Source organism: Protopterus annectens, chromosome 10.part0, assembly GCF_019279795.1.
Source record: "Protopterus annectens isolate FY-2018-M chromosome 10.part0, PAN1.0, whole genome shotgun sequence".
Taxonomy (NCBI): domain Eukaryota; kingdom Metazoa; phylum Chordata; order Ceratodontiformes; family Protopteridae; genus Protopterus; species Protopterus annectens.
Window position 1 is genome coordinate 1,355,506,442 of NC_056744.1, and position 25,421 is coordinate 1,355,531,862.

The 25,421-nt window shown below is 36.7% G+C and overlaps 1 protein-coding gene across 1 annotated transcript in view; it reads right to left on the minus strand.

Annotated features, from left to right (window-relative positions):
• Positions 1–334: 334 nt before the first annotated feature.
• LOC122813594 (vitellogenin-like) overlaps positions 335–25,421 on the minus strand; it is a 264,282-nt gene continuing 239,195 nt past the window's right edge. Inside the window, exons 32-35 of the mRNA XM_044086005.1 lie at positions 16,682–16,776; positions 16,441–16,600; positions 4,584–4,745; positions 335–2,345 (exon numbers count right to left, since the gene is read on the minus strand). Coding sequence (XP_043941940.1) covers positions 2,227–2,345; positions 4,584–4,745; positions 16,441–16,600; positions 16,682–16,776 — 536 coding nt within the window. The 3' untranslated portion in view covers positions 335–2,226. The remainder of the gene's footprint in view (positions 2,346–4,583; positions 4,746–16,440; positions 16,601–16,681; positions 16,777–25,421) is intronic.

Genomic DNA, 25,421 nt, shown 5'->3' on the forward strand with positions numbered 1-25,421 from the left:
GATTTTTATGTGCCAAGTTGCCAGCCCTGACGCACAACCTTCAATGAATGTACGCCCATTCATGCATGTCTCCACACAGAAGATGCTCTAGCTGAGAATCAAACAGGACAACGTCTTACTGTGAGGCGACAATGCTACCGCAGCACCACCACCACAGTCTCCTTACTATATCTGGATAAGATTTACTGTACTATATTTTATAATTCACTATCTAGCTGGTGTTGCATTTTGGCTAGAATGAAGCTGAAAACAGATCACTTAGACCATACATTTAACAAAAAAAAAAAATTAAAATAAATGAACAGTGAAATGAAGAACAAAGCACATCACTGCATTGGGTTTGTTTGTAATAATTTATTGAAAATATGTATGGAACACTTTCATTTAGAGTTAGATTAACATGTAAAATGTCAAATTTTATAATAACATTTGTGTAGAAACAGGAAAAGTTTTCACAGTTTGAAACATTACAGCAAATAACTGAAACTTCAAAGTACGAATGCAGTTCTCTTGAAAGATTAGCTCCTTACTGTTGTGTTTAATTTAGACATTCCAAGTTTGCTGCAGAAGGTAGCATTTTGTTGGTTTCTGGGTCAAAAGGGAAAAAAAAGGAAGTTGTTTTTCTCTGAGAGATATAGGTGTTTTGGATTGTTTATGGGATAGTATGCTTATCAAATGTTGAAATATAACTTTACATGTAAAATGCACCGATACAAGAGTGTACGTTACCTAGCTGTTTCACTGTGATTCTTTGCATAATGTGACTCCCATTACCTGCAACTTTAATCCAAAAAGGGACATGACAAGCTGGACATATCGAACTGCAGACTGGTCAGAATGTTTCAATGCCAAACCATAACATACAGTTACTATCACTCTAAATCATTAGGTATATGCCCTGACAGCATGCAGAGGTACAATAGCCCATTCCTTAAAGGAATATTAAGTTTAATAAACTAAAGAAGTAAATACTGTTTATCAAGTACATAGAGATGTCAGTGGTACCACATGCTGCACAACTAGGACTCAAGGTGGTATGTGTGTGTGTGTGTCTGTGGGGGGTGGGGGAGTATTGTAGGATGGCATACATGGAAATAACTAAAGAGCAGAGGTGGTTGCAATGAGAAACAGTCCAGCCAATGCTGTTGCAATGTACACAGCTTTTTATATAGTCATGTGGTATACCAGTAAATGAATAACCAATATGCTACAAGAGGCAAAGGTGAAACACCAATAACTACCAAAGGTAAATGTAAAATCTGCTTACTGTGAATGAAGGAAAAGTACAGTCTTCTCACATTCTTTTTGTTACAGAGTAATTATCTGCTAGTTGCAATGTATATTAAGTTTGATATTCTGATTAAGTAGATTGTTCCTTGAACCTGTTCAGCCTTGATCTGAGTCAATGGTCAGTCACAACATGCATAATATTAGTTTACCTTTGCAAAAAAAATAAATAAATAAAAGAAAGAAATGAAAGAAACACAGAGTAACATACAGTGCATGAATGCTTACAAGGTCATAATCTGTATATGATGCACAAGTTACTGATACTGCATTAAGAATAAAATGAAGTGCATAATGTTTATTATGACATTTTGCCTTCACAAAATGTAGATGTGATTTGGTTGAAAAGCATTATTGCAGTGGAATATATGCATTTGGCTGCACTTTAGAAATGTCTGGTGTTAAATATATATAGGATATACAGGAGCAAGAAAAAGGTAAGACAGAGTAGTATATGTCAAAACTGGCTGCTAAAACGTGTAGGGTTGACTGCATGGTAGGCCACTGAAGTAAAGGCATAGAATATTAGCTAAATGAGAAAAACAATAAAAGGGAACAAAAGATAAATACAAGAAGGAGGATTAGGCACTGCAGAAACAAAGAAAAACATTGCATTTCAGTGCATGTTGTACCTACTAACAAGGTGCAATAAGATACAATTGCTATACTCTTCTGTTTACAATGCAGGCCATGATTAGGAAGGCAGCAGTGAATGGCAATCTACACATTGCAGTACTATAAATTCATATCTTGTAAGATTCAAACATAGTACCTCCAGTCTCATTTCACTGCTTATTCTTAATGATCTTCATGTCAAATCAAGTTTGTGCCTGTTGCTGTATTTATCACTTCTACGGTATGAATTAAGTGCCATACGGTGCTATGCAGTTACTAATGTACTAGAAACAAAAGGAAGTAAATTCTATTAGTCTCATTGGCCTAGGCTGTACACTTTACAGCACTGCATGAACAAGCTGTGTGGGCCTCTAAGGAATCCTCCATGTCTTCAGTTTTCTGTTCCAAATTTGGATGTTCCTCTAGTCCAGTCAAGGTGGTATCTGTAAATAAAACTGAAACCCATCAGCACCAGGAACTCTGATAAATTAGAAAACATATTTGCACTATACAATGGCAATGCCGGCTACATTTAGAGCAGTTTGTCTGACTGTACTTTGTACTACATAATTCACACTTCACAGCCATCTCTAGTTTTTAAGAATATCCATGATGTTGCCTGGCAATGTTCATCTGTCCCCTTAAAAATATAATTTTTGTTACAAAATATTCAGGATAGTAGTCTCTGGATCATGGCAGTTGTTGCTATCATGCAATTCTTGTTCTTAATAAAATAAGATCTGGGAAAATAAGATCAATATCTAAAATGAACATACTGATGTTGAGCCTTTATCTTTGTTGCTGTTTGTCCCTGATTCTTGATAAAAATGTTGTCATTGTATGTTTTAGCAGGCAATGTCAAGCAATATAAAAAGAAATAGGAGCTATGATCACGCAGGCTTTAAAGACAGAGCTGACTGATAACACAAATGAGCAAAACTGAGCATACAGAATCTGCTGTGAAAGTGTTGACAGAGATACCATAGACACAAAACAGAGCAGCTAGGAAAATGTAAAATGCTGTAAGTGAACCTATCTGTTTACTTATTTATTTAATGTCTATATAAAGGGAGATGAGCAGCATGCACCCCCAGTGCAGGCTCTGCCATGCAGTTCCCTGAAAATTAATATTACAGCTCTTTGTTTGCAGATGAATGGTGATGAAGTTGAACTCATGCTAACATAGCAGCTTGCATACTAGTAACAGTGTGGCATAGATTTAATAAATACATATGTGGTCTGAGGGAGTACAGTATAGGATTGCTGCCATACAAAGTGCTACAATACGTATACTCTTCCATTGTTCTACAGTGTAAAATAACTGGTGCTGAATTATTTGCAAGGAGTAGAGCATGGCAAAACCCAAAGATGATAACATGCCCCTCAGTTCAGACTAGCTGCATTTGATGGTACATGCACAATTTGCAAGTTCTGCACAAAGAAATCCCACTAAATAAAGCAAACACTTTTATGTATTTATTTTATTTATCTGCACTTTGTTGATCGGGTTAGCACCATTAGGTCAATGACCTCTTTTCAGGTGGAACCTGAGGTGGTATTCATACTAAAATATCTGCTAAGCAGCAGGGACTATCCTAAGTATATAATTTCATAGGTTTTTACTAGGCTATTGTTGAGGGAGGATCTGAGCTGTGTAGTCATGAATTCCTCACTGTTTCTAGCCTTAATATTTAAGTACCAAATTCCCTATATTTGGTTTTGTCTTGTATAACCCCAGGTGAGATACTTTATTAATTTATTAATCCTTTTTGATGAGGTTAATCCCACTGGATTAGTGACATCTTTTCATGGGAGACCCAAGGTGCTATTTATAGTACTAGGGGAAATTTGGCTAGGACATCAGGGAATTTCCTACCTTTTTTGATAATCCTTTAGTAATGTGCAAGAACCTTTTGCATAGTAAGTCTAAATAACCATATCCTTAGAGCAGGTATTTACATGTTCTCCCTCTCCATAAGGAGCAATGGTGCCAAACCAGGGATGAACTTAAGGTCTTCCATTCAGGCAACTTTTGGGTTTCTTCTTGTTAGGTTACTGTTTAACTTTTGGGTTTCTTCTTGTTATGTTCCTGTTTAATTCTTGTTATGTTACTGTTTAACTTTTGGGTTTCTTCTTGTTATGTTCCTATTTAACTTTTGAGTAAGTGTATGACTTGACCAGAAAAAAACTTGCCATGCACTAATAACACTTTCAAAGCATGGCATGAATGTCTACAGTGCATATACTATCCAAGTACAAAGCACCTCTTTTAGGAGTCTCTGCAATGATTCAGAATGGAAGGAACTGGACAAACAGTATGAAGAAGAAATCTTGTGTGGTAAACCTAGATCCCCTTGCACTTATCTGTGTGCTACAGATGAAGTGTGACTATCATCAGACCTAACATAATGCAATTAAATTTTCCCTGCTCCCACATGCTCCTATTACAAAAGCATTTTGTGTTTCTACATATAGATTTGCTGAATACATTACTGTCCCATGCCAAAATGAAATGTACCGTCTCTCAGGTCCTTTGGCAATATGTGTTTCACACAGATGTGTCATCAGTCTGGCTCTGTCATTGGCAAGTAGTGCCTGGATCATGCATTTTTAGTGGGCCAAGCAAATACTTTTATTGTATAGACTGAAAATACACTAAAATTATAAAAAAAAAATCATACCAGATGCTAGACAGTGGAATCCCACAGGAACTGGAATAGTTCTCATGGGAGTACATCCAGGCAAACAGCGCAGCACTGAATTAAGAGGGAAGCACTTGGATTCTTCTCCGTGAAGTTCAATATGTTTCTCCAGTTTCACAGATGCATGCTGCAGTGGGCAAGCTGGTAAAAAATAAATATTGATTATAGCTTATTGTTTATGGTTTTCCAATCAGTCATAGAATACTGTTACATTATAACATCAGTTTAAGTCAACTGTAGGACTTGCTGGTGTGACTCATGTTCCTTCTTGCCCTGTTCAACTGCATTGCATAATCTGTGACAAACCATCCCCTAATCACTAGTGGTCTGCTAGTCCCTCCCATCTTTCAGCAACCATGGACACTAGGAGGAGGGGACAAGAAAGGAGGAGCTTGGTTATCATATCATCGAATGAGGATTAGACAAATTTTTGTATGGTCGTAGCTCCCATCACTCCCCTGGCTAGCAAGCATGGGACAGTTATGGAAGGATGTAACACTATTACTGATGATCTCTTAGATTTACTTGTCTACTTAGCTGTGCTTATCTTCCCTCCAGCCCCATTTCATACTCATGGAACAAATGACTCTCAGGCGAATGTCCTTCTGTGGGAACTACAGCAATCTTTTCTTATTAGGAGAGGTGAACTGTCATAAACCTTTCACTACCATCCTTCCTTGGTTATCTCATCAGCACCTGTGTGGCAAGTCAAACTAGGGTCATGTAGGGCATAGTGAGGTCAAAACCTCTATACTGTACAGCCAACTACTATCAGTGACATTTTTACTACAACTCCACAAACCACTCATTGAATCATTCTTTATTGTAAGATTATACTGAGTACACTGCATGTTTAGGAATATGTTCTGTACACTTCTGCTGATGTGGTAGTGAAATAAAGCTCTATCTGTGGCCTAGAAGGCTAGAGTTTAGTTAGCAGTTCAAGTGCCTAATGGAGTAGTCAGAGAAAGAAGGGTGAACCTATTCTGGAAGACTTGGATGCATGCAATCTGCATCTCTTAGAGGAGGAGTGAGTAACACAGTGCATGTTCTGGGGATGAGCTTTGGCCTATAATGTCATGGCTTGGTGGTTGCCCTCAGTATCATGTGTATGAAGCATGCATTCATGTAATGTATTTGTATTGTACTGTATGTGGAGCTTTCCTCCCCAGGCCTCCACTGAAAATGGGTTCTATAGACCCAGTCGAACTACACCGGTAAACAAATGTCAAATAAATAAATTCATGTGCAGAAGGCATAATGGGTCCCCACTGGAGTGTGGGCAAATTTCCTTCCCACCCTAATATAAGGTTAGGTGATAGGAATGCACTCAGTGGCCAGAATGCTAGTGAGGGCAACAGCATCCCTCATGGTTGCCTGGATGATGGCTTACCCAGGTGGCTTTTACCCCCATACTGTTCTGGGCTCATGCCTTAAGGAAACAAATGTGCTTAGCCTAACAGGGTAGGGCTAGATTATCTCTAGGGACCGGAGTAAAAAGATAAAGTAAAATGATATTTTGTCTAAGTAATATAATAAATGGTGCAATGGTAGCTTTAGGTTCCTTATTTATAGTGGTAAAAGCAACACATATGCTTTAATAAGAAGACTGAAATACAGATGTATTAACATTTAGAAAACTAGATGTGTCGGACACATTCAGTTCAAATCAAAACAAAAAAAGTCTTAGATTAATAAAGGAGTTCTCTATATCTCATTTCATCAGATGGTTCAGGCCCACTAGTGGATATAATTTCTGGAATTTATATGATGTCACAGATGCTAAAATCCTTTCATGTCATTTTAAAGAATTCAAGTTATCTAGTCCAACACTTAGTTTACCTTGCTGCTTACAAATTTCCTTTGTGTCCAGACTTGAGAGTCATGTGAAACACATCGTTTCTTATTTTTGTATTACTCAGATTGTAAAGCTGCCTTCAAGAAGACTGACTGATCCTTCCTTCATATGGATCTCGAGTGATGGACTGCCAGTCATGTGACCTTCAATCAACTCCAGGGTATACAAACATATGAGCCTTTTTCTTGTCTAAACTACCATGAGGACCAAACAAAATAATTTGTTTATATATATTGACAGAAAACAGGCTGATTGACAGGGTTAACTTTAGCAGCATAATATATATATATATATATATATATATATATATATATATATATATATATATATATATATATATATATATATGGGTCACCTTCAGATGCCCGACAACGCGTTTCGCCGACACGGAATCCGACGGGACGAAAACACTGACAATGCAGATGACCGACAAGGTGAGAACCCGACGGACTCAGTAAGTGTGCGATCGAGTGAGGGATTTAGTGTTAGGGAGCAGACAGGTAAGTGTGCGATAGTGAGGGACTGTGGGTTTAGGGGTGGGTTAAGTGAGTTAGGGTTAGGGTGCAGGTAGGGTGTGTGCGATAGTGAGGGACTGTGGGTTTAGGGGTGGGTTAAGTGAGTTAGGGTTAGGGTGCAGGTAGGGTGAGTGTGCGGTAGTGTCGGACCTTGGGGTTAGGGGTGGGTAAGTGAGTTAGGGTTAGGGTGCAGGTAGGGTGAGTGTGCGGTAGTGTCGGATCTTGGGGTTAGGGGTGGGTAAGTGAGTTAGGGTTAGGGTGCAGGTAGGGTAAGTGTGCGGTAGTGTCGGACCTTAGGGTTAGGGTTTGGGTTAGGGATAGTGGATATGTTATGTAGTGTACTGTGTTGTTTACATGTAGTGTGTTGGTGTAATGGTTTTCGGTGTTTTGCGTTGTCGGTATTTTTTGTTGTCGGTCTTTTGGTGTCGGTGATTAGTGTGTCGGCGAAACGCGATTTTGGGGATATAAAGGTGATCCATATATATATATATATATATATATATATATATATATATATATATATATATTAGCTCAATATGAAGAGGTAATGTACCTTTGTTAGTCTGAGCCCTCAGTTTCAGTTTTCCAATGACCAGCTGCCAGCTCTACATTATAATGTAATTACTCAGTCTGTGATTTGGCTTGCCTCATGGATATTGGATAACATGTTAATATTTGACTGTGGTGTAGCCTATAGCATATGTATTTCAACTTCCTAATGGAAAAATAATGCTGTAATGATATACAGATTGAATGTATATTCTGTCATTATATATGTTAAGTATCAGCTGCTTTATGCTGCTTTTTTACCCTCTGCACACCATTTATATAGGCTGTGAATATAAGACTGAATATGCAGCATATATAAAAATACTGAAATGCTTCATAAATGAGGAGCTACTATCTTACATATGATGTGAATCAAGAGTGATGTGCAGTAGAATATTACTACAAAAATAAATTCAGCATTTGGAATATAGCCAAACATCACTGATATTAGACATTTTAATTACCAATAAATGAGAGGTACAGAGTAACATTTCTTTTGATATGTTCATCTCTGGAACTAAGGCACACATAGTAAATCAATAGATAAACAAACCAAGGAAAAACATATACATGTTGTCCTGTCTACATGAACATCTCTTAGACCATTACAAATATACATTCATATATATATATATATATACATATATATATATATATATATATTATATATATATATATATATATATATAGCGAAAGAGAGAGAGAGAGAGAGAGAGACAGTCATTGCTTATCCAAGACATAAGGGGTAGAACCTGGTTTTATTGCAGTTACTAAATGCCATTTGTATTGCTCAACTTTTTTGTATACATTTTTGGTTAGTAACCTACTAGGATAAGATGTTTGTTTTTAGGTGTAACCTTGGAATTATGTGCCTGGTTAAGTCAGTTTCTCAGGACGACACCATTTGCAAGTGGAGAGTGAGGGAATCAGATCCAGGACTACATGATAAAAAAATTCAGCCACTCATAGCCTTAACTCTCCCTGTTAAACTGACTGCTTCCTACAATTTCTGTTGTAAACAGCATGTCCAGGATCAGAGTAGAAGTTCTTATTAATTGATTAAGCCTTGGAGATACAGTGTCAAATGTGAAGTCATCCGTGATATCCCAGCTATAGTTTTTAAGATTTTAAAAACAGATAAGTTTGCAGATTCTTTATAGACATTTTGTAGGCCACAAGGGGCAAGAGAAAATCCAATGTATTTGGAAAATTTAGTATCACCAATAAACCAATGGGTTTTTGGAAGTTAGTGCATAGGGATAGAACATGAGATGGAAATATTTATTTATCCTTTTTAGTTAATATGCACAGACAGACCAAATGACTGGCAGGCAAATGGAAGAATAAAGAAATAAGTGGCTAATCTTTGAGTATAAGGCAGAATACAAAACATGAGTTGAGGAAACATAATTTATTATTTATTACTAAATGAGGGAATGAGGAATATATATATTAGATACAGCTACTGCTTGCTGCAACACAAGGATGAACTCATTGGTTTGTATGTCAGCTTTGACTTGCATCTTTATATGTATAGTCACATACTAATACTTTAGGAAGTACTCATCTTGTGAGTTTTATGATAATCCTCTTGTGAGTATTATGATACTCCATGTGTAAGCATTAGGAATTGCTTGAGAAAATGAATGGCTATATAAAAAACATTTCAGGCAAATCTGAGACAAAGATAAAATCAAGAATGGCAGAAATTAACTCTTAAATGCTTTACAGAAGTACGCAGTGCTCTTAACAACAACAGCATTTTATGACTAGATTATTCAGCCATATAACTGCACATAGGAGGTCACAGAAAATAATGAAGGCAAACATTATGAATTGCCTTTCAAAGAACAATGCATTGTTTATCACTCATACTTAAGAAAAGTTTACTTGACAAATGTGCATTTATTGATTTATTTTCTTATTTAACCTTTTAGGTAAATGGGTAAGGACAAAAGCAAGAGTAAAGGAAAAGCAGAAAATGCAGTATTATACAATATAAGGAGTACAGTACAACAACAACTGCTGTAGTAATAGATCTTTGGCGGTAACATTATCTACAAAATGCAGTATTATAAAATATAGGGAGCACAGTACAATAACAACTGCTGTAGTAATAGATCTTTGGTGGTAACATTACACACAAAATGCAGTATTATACAATATAGGGAGCACAGTACAACAACAGCTGCTGTAGTAATAGATCTTTGGCGGTAACATTACCTACAAAACGCAGTATTATAAAATATAGGGAGCACAGTACAATAACAACTGCTGTAGTAATAGATCTTTGGTGGTAACATTACACACAAAACACAGTATTATACAATATAAGGAGTACAGTACAACAACAACTGCTGTAGTAATAGATCTCTGGCGGTAACATTACCTACAAAACGCAGTATTATAAAATATAGGGAGCACAGTACAATAACAACTGCTGTAGTAATAGATCGTTGGTGGTAACATTACACACAAAATGCAGTATTATACAATATAGGGAGCACAGTACAACAACAACTGCTGTAGTAATAGATCTTTGGCGGTAACATTACCTACAAAACGCAGTATTATAAAATATAGGGAGCACAGTACAATAACAACTGCTGTAGTAATAGATCTTTGGTGGTAACATTACACACAAAATGCAGTATTATACAATATAGGGAGCACAGTACAACAACAACTGCTGTAGTAATAGATCGTTGGCGGTAACATTACCTACAAAACGCAGTATTATAAAATATAGGGAGCACAGTACAATAACAACTGCTGTAGTAATAGATCTTTGGTGGTAACATTACACACAAAATGCAGTATTATACAATAAAGGGAGCACAGTACAACAACAACTGCTGTAGTAATAGATCTTTGGTGGTAACATTACACACAAAATGCAGTATTATACAATAAAGGGAGCACAGTACAACAACAACTGCTGTAGTAATAGATCTTTGGCGGTAACATTACCTACAAAACGCAGTATTATAAAATATAGGGAGCACAGTACAATAACAACTGCTGTAGTAATAGATCTTTGGTGGTAATATTACACACAAAATGCAGTATTATACAATAATGGGAGCACAGTACAACAACAACTGCTGTAGTAATAGATCTTTGGTGGTAACATTACACACAAAACACAGTATTATACAATATAGGGAGCACAGTACAACAATAACTGCTGTAGTAATAGATCTTTGGCGGTAACATTACCTACAAAATGCAGTATTATAAAATATAGGGAGCACAGTACAATAACAACTGCTGTAGTAATAGATCTTTGTGGTAACATTACACACAAAACACAGTATTATACAATACAGGGAGCACAGTACAACAACAACTGCTGTAGTAATAGATCTTTGGCGGTAACATTACACACAAAACACAGTATTATACAATATAGGGAGCTCAGTACAACAACAGCTGCTGTAGTAATAGATCTTTGGTGGTAACATTACACACAAAATGCAGTATTATACAATACAGGGAGCACAGTACAACAACAACTGCTGTAGTAATAGATCTTTGGCGGTAACATTTCACACAAAACACAGTATTATACAATATAGGGAGCTCAGTACAATAACAACTGCTGTAGTAATAGATCTTTGGTGGTAACATTACACACAAAATGCAGTATTATACAATAAAGGGAGCACAGTACAACAACAACTGCTGTAGTAATAGATCTTTGGTGGTAACATTACACACAAAATGCAGTATTATACAATAAAGGGAGCACAGTACAACAACAACTGCTGTAGTAATAGATCTTTGGCGGTAACATTACCTACAAAACGCAGTATTATAAAATATAGGGAGCACAGTACAATAACAACTGCTGTAGTAATAGATCTTTGGTGGTAATATTACACACAAAATGCAGTATTATACAATAATGGGAGCACAGTACAACAACAACTGCTGTAGTAATAGATCTTTGGTGGTAACATTACACACAAAACACAGTATTATACAATATAGGGAGCACAGTACAACAACAACTGCTGTAGTAATAGATCTTTGGCGGTAACATTACCTACAAAATGCAGTATTATAAAATATAGGGAGCACAGTACAATAACAACTGCTGTAGTAATAGATCTTTGTGGTAACATTACACACAAAACACAGTATTATACAATACAGGGAGCACAGTACAACAACAACTGCTGTAGTAATAGATCTTTGGCGGTAACATTACACACAAAACACAGTATTATACAATATAGGGAGCTCAGTACAACAACAGCTGCTGTAGTAATAGATCTTTGGTGGTAACATTACACACAAAATGCAGTATTATACAATACAGGGAGCACAGTACAACAACAACTGCTGTAGTAATAGATCTTTGGCGGTAACATTACACACAAAACACAGTATTATACAATATAGGGAGCTCAGTACAACAACAACTGCTGTAGTAATAGATCTTTGGCAGTAACATTACACACAAAACACAGTATTATACAATATAGGGATCACAGTACAACAACAACTGCTGTAGTAATAGATCTTTGGCGGTAACATTACACACAAAACACAGTATTATACAATATAGGGAGCACAGTACAACAACAGCTGCTGTAGTAATAGATCTTTGGCGGTAACATTACACACAAAACGCAGTATTATAAAATATAGGGAGCACAGTACAATAACAACTGCTGTAGTAATAGATCTTTGGTGGTAACATTACACACAAAATGCAGTATTATACAATAAAGGGAGCACAGTACAACAACAACTGCTGTAGTAACAGATCTTTGGTGGTAACATTACACACAAAACACAGTATTATACAATATAGGGAGCACAGTACAACAACAACTGCTGTAGTAATAGATCTTTGGCGGTAACATTACACACAAAACACAGTATTATACAATATAGGGAGCTCAGTACAACAACAGCTGCTGTAGTAATAGATCTTTGGTGGTAACATTACACACAAAATGCAGTATTATACAATACAGGGAGCACAGTACAACAACAACTGCTGTAGTAATAGATCTTTGGCGGTAACATTACACACAAAACACAGTATTATACAATATAGGGAGCTCAGTACAACAACAACTGCTGTAGTAATAGATCTTTGGCAGTAACATTACACACAAAACACAGTATTATACAATATAGGGATCACAGTACAACAACAACTGCTGTAGTAATAGATCTTTGGCGGTAACATTACACACAAAACACAGTATTATACAATATAGGGAGCACAGTACAACAACAGCTGCTGTAGTAATAGATCTTTGGCGGTAACATTACACACAAAACGCAGTATTATAAAATATAGGGAGCACAGTACAATAACAACTGCTGTAGTAATAGATCTTTGGTGGTAACATTACACACAAAATGCAGTATTATACAATAAAGGGAGCACAGTACAACAGCAACTGCTGTAGTAACAGATCTTTGGTGGTAACATTACACACAAAACACAGTATTATACAATATAGGGAGCACAGTACAACAACAACTGCTGTAGTAATAGATCTTTGGTGGTAACATTACACTGGTAACACATGAGATAAGTAAGAAGTCATGATTGTTAATTCTCTAGCCTACACAAAACAATATTCAGCTGTTCTAAACAGTCATATGAGGCCTTCACTTTTGGGAGTGCATTAAGTGAGCTGGTAGATTATGTTAGCTGATCTCACACTGTAGAGCAGAGTGTACATGGTCTAGTACCTGTTATAGAAAAGGCATTGTCATCAGTGAAAAGCTGGTTGTGGGGGGAAGATAAATGAAAAAGAAAGCAGTTACAGCACTGAAGTGGGTAAATCAAATGGATTCAATGTGCATGAGAGGGACTACAGTTAAAGTCTATTGATAGCAAGAAGGTTTGACTTGCACACTCCTGGTTTTCCTGAGGGTAGTTCAGTTACGTTTCCTTTTTATGCACTGATCCATAAGTGACATGCTTTGTTAAACAGAAATTGAAGGGGGTTAGTGTTTGAAATGAGATGATAAGTGCATGGAAACATATCCATTTTAAATTTCTGTTTATTCATAAACCTTTGCACTAGGATATGAAGAAACTGGGCATGCTACAGACTAATTTAGGTTGGGTAGGCATTTTTAAGTCAAACATGAGCAAATGATATGAAATATAAGTCCAAACAGCAAAACGATGCAGGGGAAAAGATCAACTGGTATGTAAAACACAGCAAAGTAGAAAAGTCAAAAACACACCAGTTGTTCACAGTAGAGGTGGTTCCAAAGATTTAATAAAATAGTAAAAATAAAGAACAGGTAAGCGCTTTCGCATGTAGCTTCTTCAGACCTATTATCAAAGTAAAAACTTTAACCAGCTTTTAAACACCTTGTAACAGTTTCATCCAATCAACTGAAAAAGCATTAAAAGTTGCTAAGCAACATGATAGCATTGAACATGCCAATTAAGTAAGCCAATTAAGTCTGCTTACATTCATATTCCTAAAAACAACTAAATGTTATAATGACTATAAAAATGCATATGCAATTAAATTAAATGCTCTTATCACCTATTACCTAATAATTCATAAAAACATTTAATCTATTTCATAAACTCAATAAATAAGAAAATGTACATATTAAAATTGCATAATTGTTCAACTAGTGCGTGTTGATGTAAAAACATTCCATCTACCCTATCTCCTCTTTGTCAGTCTCTTTTTTAGGGGTGTTGCTCTCAGTGCGGGTTGTATCGAAACATGTTCATTAAGGCCAGGGGAATAATATGCCCCTAGTCTAAAAATCCATTTCATCTCGGCATGATATGTTTTGTTAAGTATATCCTCCATCCTAACATCTTGATTCAAAACTTCCAATACTAAAAACTTGAAATTGTGTCCCTCAGCGGATGTATTCATGTGTTTAGCTATTGCACTGTAGCTCATCCCTTTACATGCACAATACAAATGGTCACACATCCTCTCCCTTAGGTGCCTGTTCATCTTACTAACATAAAAACTGGCACAGGCTGTGCACTGTGCTAGATAAACAAGATTTTTAGTGTTACAGTCAGCTTCAGGAAAATGTGTAAATATTTTGTTGTAAGTGGGATGTGTGAATGTCCTAGACTCATCTATACAATTGCAAAATGAACAATTACTGCATTTGACAGTACATGAAAAGGTTGTTAACTCATTGCTCATGCTGTGAATATTCTGAGAAAAACATAGTCTCTGGTGTAAAGATTTCTTATTTTTGTATCCAAATCTTGGCCTATCACCCACTACCCCGGCAATATCTGCATTGGTTCCTAAAATAGACCAATGCCTATAGATGATCTCCCTATCTCCTTCATCACTCGAAAAAGCTAGGCTAAAAAAAGGGGGCGTATTACCAACACTGTCAGTTGCGGATGTTAACATTCTATGTTGTAAAAAATATGGTTTGCCTCTGTTGTGCCTCCACATTCTGACCTTGTTTTGTGTGTGATGTATCTCCTCCTCATGGTAGCCTCTGGATCTGAAGTCAGCATCTATCTGATTCAACCCTTTTTCAAAATTGTGATCATTACTGTGTAGGCGACTAACCCTAAGGTTCTGACCTTCCAAAATGTTACAAAACACATGACCCGGATGCATGCTGTTGCGGTGTATGTATGTGGGTTGATAGCATTCCTTTCTAAATAGTCTAGTCGCAATATTATTAGTTGCATCCTTCACTAGCAGAACATCCAAGAATTCATTCTTCACATTCGACTGTTTGAATGTGAATTTCAAAAAATTTGTGCTTGTGTTCAACATATGAACAAACTGGTAATAGTTCTGTTATCTCCCCTCTCCAAAACATGAAAAGGTCATCCACAAAACATCTGTAGAAGGGCACATAAGCTTGATAGTGTTCAGACACATACATCACATCCTCCTCCCATGTGGACATAACCAAATTGGCGTTTATGAAATAGATTAAATGTTTTTATGAATTATTAGGTAATAGGTGATATGAGTATTTAATTTAATTGCATATGCATTTTTATAGTCATTATAACATTTAGTTGTTTTTAGGAATATGAATGTAAGCAGACTTAATTGGCTTATTTAATTGGCATGTTCAATGCAATCATGTTGCTTAGCAACTTTTAATGCTATTTCAGTTGATTAGATGAAACTGTTACAAGGTGTTTAAAAGCTGGTTAGAGTTTTTACTTTGATAATAGGTCTGAAGAAGCTACACATGACAGAGCTTACCTGTTTTTTATTTTTACTATTTTATTAAAGTTTTGGAACCACCTCTACCGTGAACAACTGGTGTGTTTTTTACTTTTCTAAATGATATGAAATATTGAGTCTGAACCAGCCATAAACATTTATTGAAATATATTGACTATTTCTGCTTGCACACTGTTGACATGAATAATAAATGGCAGTTAGGGACTAATTATGTTATTTAATAATTGTTTTGAATAACACAGATTTAGCTTTGGACAGATACATTTCCTTATAATCAAAACATTCAGTAGGTATTCTCAGCTTAGTCTAAGTTTACTCACCGTGGAAGGAAGGAGAACTAGGTGCAGAATGTTATCAGAGTAGAGGATGTGTTAAGGTCTAGAAAATGAGCAGTGCAGGAACTCATGTCTAGAGAGAAGTAATTGGACCTTAACCAGATCCTTCAGAAACAACTGTGAGTGGAAGGGGTGGAGGAGAACTGAAAATTAAAGATAAATACTTTGAAGCACATGTTGGTAAGAGGCACAGAATTTGCAACCTGGGGGTAGGGGTGTATTTAAGCAATTCAAAAACAAAATATGAACATGAAACAGAAAAAGAAAATACTTTCTGGGTTTTACAAAAACACTTGGCATATACAGCTGAAAAATGTAAAATAAAACACGTCACTTTCCAGTTAAATCTTTTTTAGATAATGCCAAAACTTAGTTCAACTTCCTTACATCCTGAGCAAGACTCTTCAGGTGCAATCCAGGAAAGGGCGAAGCCAGCAGCATTCTTTGCTAAGGAACCATCAGGTATTCTAAACTCCTGCACAGTTTCTCCATCATTACGGCCACATATACCACATGTTCTTTTCCTCATCCATGACGAAACTTGAAGCTAAGCAGAACATCAAAAGTAAGTAGCATGTAACAGAGTTTACATTATAAATATTAAGAATCACTCCAAATGAATGACTACCTTGCATGATCTCCCATCATAATATAAGTAATCTATTCCATGATGAGCAGCTCTCAGTGTTATTCCTCCTTTTTCCCTCATAAGGTGAACCCCATCTGCAACAAGAACAACAAGAACTGTATTCAGCTGGTCTCTCACTGGCTCCTTCGTCAAAGATTGCTAGTTGTCCAAATGGAATTTTCTGTCACATTTTAACTTGCCCTGCAGTCTGATGACCTAAAAAGTTGTCAATGACAGGCACAGACAGCAGTGCAGTATCCATCTATTAGTACTGTAGTTATACAAAATATAGTCTGAAAGATACCAGTGATATAGGCATTTAACCAAGGCTTGTCATTGCTAGTAACAAGTTTCAAAAATAAGAGATCAGTCTGCAACAGGACTGGGTATAACTCAGATGGGTCAGTACTACTCTGTAACTGCATTTTGTTGCCTTTGTTGGTAATACATAAAGAGACTTTATGTTAGATAAACTGGAATCATTTGTCATAAAACAACCATCCTGTCTGGAGCTCTAAATATAATCTTTTTTTAGCTTGTTTGGTACCTGGTATCAAAGCAACTTATTTGAACTGCAGTATTCTTTAAAGAGTTCATTAAACTGAATACAACTGCTGTTAATTTGATCATTAGATATACTGTATATTATCACTAATACATGAGTTGTAGTGGAACTAAACCTTTCTCTGCATGTTTTAAGAGAATAACAGGGGAATAGAATAGTATTGTGACAGGCATCTTCATCATCATCATCATCATGTGAGAGACAGATGTGTAAAGACAGCTACCCAAAAGGTAAATGTGTGGCCTGGACATCTTTACGAAACTGACATACTGCTACATAAAAAATGATATCTTCCCCAAGTACAGTGACCTTGAATCTGATTATATTAACTAACGAAAGTAAGCAATTTCAGGGGGTTTGTCCATGAGAAAAAAATGGATTTGTGAAGCTTAATGTGAATGGTGTTTTACACTGTCTGGATTACAAAATGAAATCTGAACTTTTGTTCTCCATACTCATGCCCTAGACCTATTTTAGGTCACTCTTAACCAGTTTTGTAAATGAAAGAGGTTTAGACTGTGATACTGATCTCAGGAAGTTAAACTGTAATGCTGGGACAAAAAGACATTATACACTTTTGTTTCATATTTTAAATCCAGGTTTATTGTCTGGAAGTTCTGGGAATCCATAAAAGAACACCCTAAACCCCCTAAGCTAGCACTGCAATTCTTGGTGGTGTTTAATGTGAGGAAAGATTTCAGCAAAACACTTTGATTTTAACACATGCTATTCAATATGCCTTTAATTTTAGTTTCTTTTTCCAGGCATTCCAAATAAAGAAGTTGCCATTAATCCTCTAAAGTCTATAAGCTTGAATTTTATACTTCTATTGTGCTTGGCAGTATAATGATTGTTAGGCCAGTATTGAAGCGGAAGCATGACAGAATATAGAGATGCCATTACTGAGCCTAGAATATACACTAAAGGGAGCATGACAGAAGGCAGCTATAGAGTCTTCAGATAGAAAACTATACTGAAGCTCATGAGGCTTAGTGGATCCAGTTTGTATATTAAGTATCATAGCTATGGAGGGGCCAAGTGGTGCGATCAGATGATCTCAAGCTCTCTTTAATGCACACCAGATTTTAAAAGTCAGTATTGAATTTGCAGTCAAACCAGAGTGCTATGGTGCTCTCTGCGTGGTCTAAATGTAGCAACTGCTTCCTGATTTGTAGCAAGCAGCTTGCTACAGTTATAAAGTGAAAACAGATTTTTCTTTTTGTAAAATGTGAGCACTGTAGCACTGTGTGTATGGTCTAAACTTTTTTTTTTTATTATTTATTTTGTTCTTCCATTGAAGAGCTGGGGCAGTCAGGTGGTAGCATGTATGTATCATGCCACCTGGTTGGTGTGCCAGTAGATCGATAGACCTTTTTTTTTCCTCTTCCATTGAAGAGCTGGAGCAGGTGGGAGGGAGATTGTATCTGCCTGGTTGGTGTGCCAGTAGATAGAGTATACTTTTTGTTTTCTTTGCTTTTCCATTGAAGAGCTGAGGAGGGTGTAAATCATATCCTTTTTTTTTATCTACATTTGTGGTGAACAGGATACCATGCTGAACCAGCTACTCTTCTGATTAAGATTACTCTTCACTAATCGAGTTAGATGTGCTCTTGCCTCTAATCTAGAGGGAATTCTGGGAGAATGCCATCCCCTACCATAATCCTTACCCTAAACCTAACCTGTTAAACTTTGCTTACCTGCACACATGCTTGTATTCCCCCTGGGCTTAACGAACAAGTATCTATTGGTAGTGTTCTAAAGCTTAAATCTTACCAGGTGTAAATAATACAACAAATATATTTTTGTATTTCTAGTCATTTTTATTTATTTATTTATTTATTTACCGGGAAATTCCAACTGGACACAGGTCCATTTTCAGCGAAGGCCTGGAGAGAAAAGCTCCACACAAGCAAAACAAGTAACAGTGCAAAGCAAGTAAAATGTGTAGTAAACATGAACAGCAAGGATGTATGAAGAACCATTTGGGGTACATATAAAGTAGCAATACACATTAAAGAGTAATAACACAATTAGAAGTGACATTGTAAACATAACATGACATACAATGTTCAGTATTATAATATGTTGATAAGTATGTTTAGATAAATGATAAGAATAAACAATTACACCTGTTAAACTGTTTAATTTGACAGTTTATAGTTAAGTACACTAACAGACATATAGCTGACATACATCATTTGGTGATGTAAGCAGGAAGGGTTATAGGAAAAAATCAGAGGGAGACAAAATGAAAGGAGGGAGATATAATAATTTAATTTTGGGAGGCAGGGTGAGTAAGGGAGGGGAGAGGAGGAGAGGAGGTGAGGAGACGAATATAAATGAGTCTTTGTCTGGATTGGTACAAGGACATAACCAGTGGCTTTTAAAGTGGGCTTTTAGTTCAGCTTTGAAGTGATGGGATGAAGGTAGGGTGATAATGGGGGGGGGGTTCCATAATTTGGATATTATGCAAGAGAAAAGAGCTTCTCTGGTAGAGGTCTTGGCTTTGTTAACTTGGGGTTGTTTTTTTTTTTCCTGTATTGTAGTGGTCTAGTAGTAAAGTAGGGCTGGAGAAGGTTTTGAAGGGAGGGTACGTTTTGAGGATGGTTTACTAATTTATGAGTCAGAGACAGTTGATTGAGCCAAAGAAGTTGCAGGAGTTCGAGCCAATTGAGTTCTTTAAGTGAATTGCAGTGATGGCTGCGGTAGGATGGCCCAGTGGCAAATTTGGCTATTTTGTTATAGCAGGCCTCTAGCTTGTTTAGGTCAGTTTGTTTAAGATTGGTAAGTATAGGAGAGGCATAGAGTAAGGTTGAAATGAAGTGGGAGTTGGCAACTGAGATTCTGGCTGCTTTGGTGAGGTATTGCTTATGTCTATACAATGAGCCTAGTTTTTTGTGAACTTTTTTTATGGTTAGAGAAATGTGAGTGTCAGATTAAAGATTGTTGTCAATCTCTATGCCAAGTAGTTTGGTATGTTCTTTAGGGGAGATGATGGTGTTGTCGTTGGCCAGAATATTTAAGTGGGGGTTAATTAGGTTGGGTTTAGTGGGTTGGAAGATGAGGAGATTAGTCTTGTTAGGGTTGAGTATCAGTGGGACACTGGATAGCTAGTTTTCTACAGAGGAAAAGGCTTCCTGTGTGATTTTATGAAGTTCCAGTATAGTTGGGGCTGAGCAGATAAGTGTTGAGTCATCTGCATACTGTATTAGAGTGGCCTGCTTGGTGGCTGTGAATAGATTATTGGTAGAGTGAGAATAACAGTAGTCCAAGGATGAAGCCTTGAGGGACACCAAGTATGACAGGAAGTCGAGGCGATAGGTCATTATGCCACACAACGGATTGTTGGCGGCCATCTAGATAGCTGTGAAACGAGTTTAAAGCTGATTGAGAAAAGGAGAGGTTAGTGAGAACAGAGAGTAGTAGTTTGTGTGAGATCATATCAAAGGTCTTGGATAGTTCCAGGAATGTGGCAGAGGAGAACAGGCCATTTGTTTTTGTGATGAAGGATAGTGTTAATGAAAGAGAGTAAAGTTGTGGCGGTACTATGGAGTGGCCTAAAGACATGTTGGGTGCTTGAGAGAAGGTTATTAGTTTGTAAATATTTGAGGACTTGAGAGTGAATGCATTTCTCAAGTATTTTGGATAGTGGAGAAAGGATGGCTATGGGGCAGTAGTTGGAGAGTTCATTGGGGGAGCCACCTTTCTGGAGGGGTACTATGTGGGATATTTTCCAAAGTTAAGGGACATAGCATTCTGATAAATATTAAGATAGAGACTGGATATGCTAGGGCATTGGCTGTTATTTTCAGGTAATCACAGGGAAGGTTGTCAGCAGCAAGTTTTGTAGGCTTAAACTTTAACAGAAGTTTGTTTTATTATGGAGGTGAGCATAGGAGAAAAAGAAAAGACATTTGAAAGAGTATTTGGGTTTGAAGTGGGGAGGGTGGGGGTGGAGTTGTGTTGCTTGGCCAAAGGTAGAATGGATTCAGTAAAGTGTTTATTGAAAGAGGCAGTGATACTATTGGAGGAAGGGAGAGAGGTAGATGTGGGGGGGGGGGGGGGTTACCAACCTTACCTGGGTGAATGGAGTTTATGGAGGACCAGAACTGCATAGCATTGTTTTGGGAGGAGTTTAGGGCAGACTGGTAATATTGGAGTTTGCCAAACTTTATTTGCTTTTTGACTCTGTTGCACAATTCTAGGAATGACTGTCTAGAGGAGGGGGTTTTGCTAAGGCGCCAGTGGTCCCAAGCTTTGTCCCTAAGATTCATTAATGATTTAGTGTCTTTATGAAGCCAAGGGGCAAAGTGTGACTTGACTCTGGCATTTCTTATAGGAGCATGTGTGTTTAGGATGTTAAGGAAGGTCACACTGAGGAAATGAACTGCTTCATCTAGGTTGAGGTATTCTACTGGTGAGAGGAGGAGAGGAGAAGTCTGAGAAACAATCAGTAAAAAATTCTCTATCAAGCCCACAGTGCTGTTGGCAAACTTGGAGGTAAGCTTATCGCTAAGGTTAAGTTTAATCCAACTCTGTGAGGCCTTACCAAGTCTAAAACAAAGATTTAAAAATAAAAAAAGCACTAGGAAACTATTTCAATCTCTAGGGTTGCAGAGGACAGGGAAACATGATATTACCAGGAATTAGTAAAAAGACTGAGTATGCTAGTGGTGTCCCTGTATAATATAGAAGTAGAAAGAGTTTCCTAAAATAGGGAGGGGGTAGCAGAACAGGGGAGAGAGTTGGGGGAAAAATACTGCTGTGGGCTGTAGTGTGTGCACCGTGAGTAGCTAAGAAAAAAAAAAAAACATTTAACATAAAAATATGTCCCATACATGCAGTTGGAGCAAATTCTGTTAGAGAGTCCCTGAATTTCTTCCTTTGGGGAGTTCAGTTAGCCTGGCTGCTTTAATGAAGGTTGAGGGGCGGGGGGGGGGGGGCACCCAAATTAAAAATGGACTCAAGTGAGCTGAAAGAGAGAGAAATGAAGGTACATGAAAAGTTATGAACAGCTGAACAGGGAAGAGAGGTAGGAGAATAGTCTTTATAAGGTGTAAGTACAGGTAGTATATACAGAAAGGGAACGGTAAGTATGGGAAGAACAAATGGGAGAAAGAGAAAGTTAGAGAGCAGTACAGTCACACAGTGTTCATACAGGTACTGGAGACGGTTTCAAGTACACATCACTCTATGAGCAGTTACAGGGGCTTCATCACATTAGAGTAGCAATGTCTGCAGCAGAGACAGTTACAAAACCCTCAGAAATACAGGAGTAATACCATTACCCTGATACCATTTCTAAGTTGCAGAATTAACTCATTGAAGAAAACAATCTCAGAGCACAAGGCACTCACTAAGCAGTTTTAAGTCTCTATTCCTTCTTTTTGTACATTTAAAGTGTTAATAGACTTATTTTACTATAATAATAAGTTTGTAGTTTCAATTGATTAATTGGGAGGGGGTCATGTGATTTGTTATACTTTATATATAAAAGTCTATTTTACCAGTTGTTGCTTATACTCTGAAGAAGTCTGGTTAATTTGTGGACAAAAGCACTCAGTATTGTAATATTTTTTTCTGGTGGTTTACTCCATGTTTCCTTGGTTTTTGTGGCTGTTTTTATCTTATTCACACATGCACACATCCCAGAACTGCCATGCCACATGGTCTGATATTTAGTGTCTCCTGTCATCAAATTGCACCCACTTCACTTTGTCAATGAAGTAAACGTTCAGTAAAATCCATAGAAACCATATATCTGTATATATATATATATATATATATATATATATATATATATATATATATATATATGTGTAAAATTAACTGCACTCAAAAAATAATGAACGAAGAGAAGAAATTTTAACTAAGAAATGAACTTCGTCACAATAACAGCATTCAAAAAATAGTAAATCACACCAACAACTCTTGCAGTACATTAGCGCTTTCGTCTTATTTATTATTAAGACTTCTTCAGAAAGACATGTTTCATAACTATGAGCAACCATTTTCACTTCCTTTATATACATTAGTTCTAGCAGGCCATTTAAATTAACAACAGTTCCTTTCCAATAGTAAAGTGTGAACAAGCAGGGTGCAGTGTGCATTTTCATTAACATTACAATCGCAGTTACAGAAGGTAAATTGGTGAGACAGTAATAGCCTTGTGGTGACGTGTGCATACTAATAGGGATTGTGTGCAAAAAAGGGATTGTGTGCAAGAAAGGAGACTGTGTGCAAAAAGGGATTGTGTGCAAAACAAAAAGTATTTTATTAAAAATATGAGGGAACCGGGAAGGATGAGAGTCATGCTGTGATAATTCTAATATAAACACGTAACTTATGATTTTATATTTATAAATATAAAACGATTTATTCCCAGAAGGTGTTAGATTTAAATGTTTGCCTTTTCTTGCTGAACTGATTTATTTCTGTATAGCCTTCATTTATGGAACCTGTACAAAAGTCATACTTTATACAGCTTTCCACCTCATGATTTGAGCTGATGAATAAAAAGCTCAATTTGTAAACATCTGAAATGGCCTTCCATGCAGAGTTTGAAAGACACCTTAAGTTTCTGAGTGAGGAAAATATACCTCCCTGTACCCACCAATTGAAAAGAACAATATTATCTGTCACTCTATCACAGTACCAAGTAGAGTACTGGGTTGTTAACATTGCAGTGCAGTGTTGTGTAAGTTATTGGGCTTTATGTTCTAAGGGCAGGGGTTAGTTTATAACTGTTGAGTTGCTCCGGTGGAATTCATCAGCGTATATTGACATTAATCACATTCTCTGTATCACCCTTTCGCCATGTGATGGTTATCATCTAAGAAAGAATGGGTAGTTGCTCAAAAGTATACTTAATTTTTATAACCTGTTTTCATGAGTAGTTCTGTATTATTTGCAAAAATGAACATAACTGACATGAGCATAAATATTTGTCCCCCAGTATCTGTTCATTTGCATGGAGTATTTAAAAAATAATTCTCAGACAGAGGTACGAGTCCGAAACAGAAAAAGAGAGAGACAGAAGGAAGTAAAGAAAAATCTCTTGAGATATTCTGCAGGATGTGATTCCAATTTGTTGGACTTCCACTACTGGGAGGGCAATTAACTGCATAACAGTTCTGTAGCACCTTGCTGGCATTCAGCAGTGCAAGATAATGCAAAAGCACCTAAAATAAAAGCCACCCCAAAACTGAGTTAAATTCATTGTTGGTCATTTACACTGATTATCGCATTTCGTGAACAAAAAGTTTGTTGAAAAATCCTCAAGTACTTTTCTTGGCATCTGTTCTAAGTACCTGCTGGCATTTCGGGAACTTAACTGAGGACAAGTATATCAGTTTGTCTTACTAATACTTGTCAGGTCAGATTGCACATTGATTATTACTGATTGAAGGCCAGGTGCTCCAATGCTTGAAAAGCAAGTTTACAATTGTTTTTTCTACTACATTTTGCAAATACGTGTCAGGATCTCCTGATAAAATGAAATATATGTATTTGAGGAAAAATTTATATTTCTTTTTGGAAATCTCACAGTTCAGTTTTATTGCAATTTAGCATTTTATAACTTTTATTTTAGCAGGATCTTAATTATGCAACATTTTATTAGAGCAGATAGACTAATGCAGACACAGAAAAACAAATTTTAATGTTCTCATTTATATAACAACAAATGCTATGGTTAATGAGAATTCATACATCTGTGAATCTGCATATATCCCAGATGGAAAGTCATTTATCAGGCCAGTGAGGAGTGTTGGGGAGGCTAAACATGTACTGTGTAAAGGGAACACATTTATTCCCTTTAAGCTACACAAATGTGACCTTAGAATAGAAAATTGCAGAGGCCAAGATCACCCCTGCAACATCATATAGATTAAAAAGTCATGGATGGAAAGAAGTTTTAGTTAGTTGAGTGTCAAAACATGTCGCATGTCATGGATCCAAGACCACTATTACATTATTTTTGTCAAACTTCGCTCCATAATCTAAAACTCAAGTCTGATCAGAGATATCCATCACTAATTGTATAATGTAATGAGAATACAGTTCTGGATATTGTAGCACTAATACAGCTCTGTACATTTTATATAAATATTGGTTATACTCTACTCCTTCTGTGAATCTGAAATTGAAGTCTGCACACAGATATCCATTACTGTT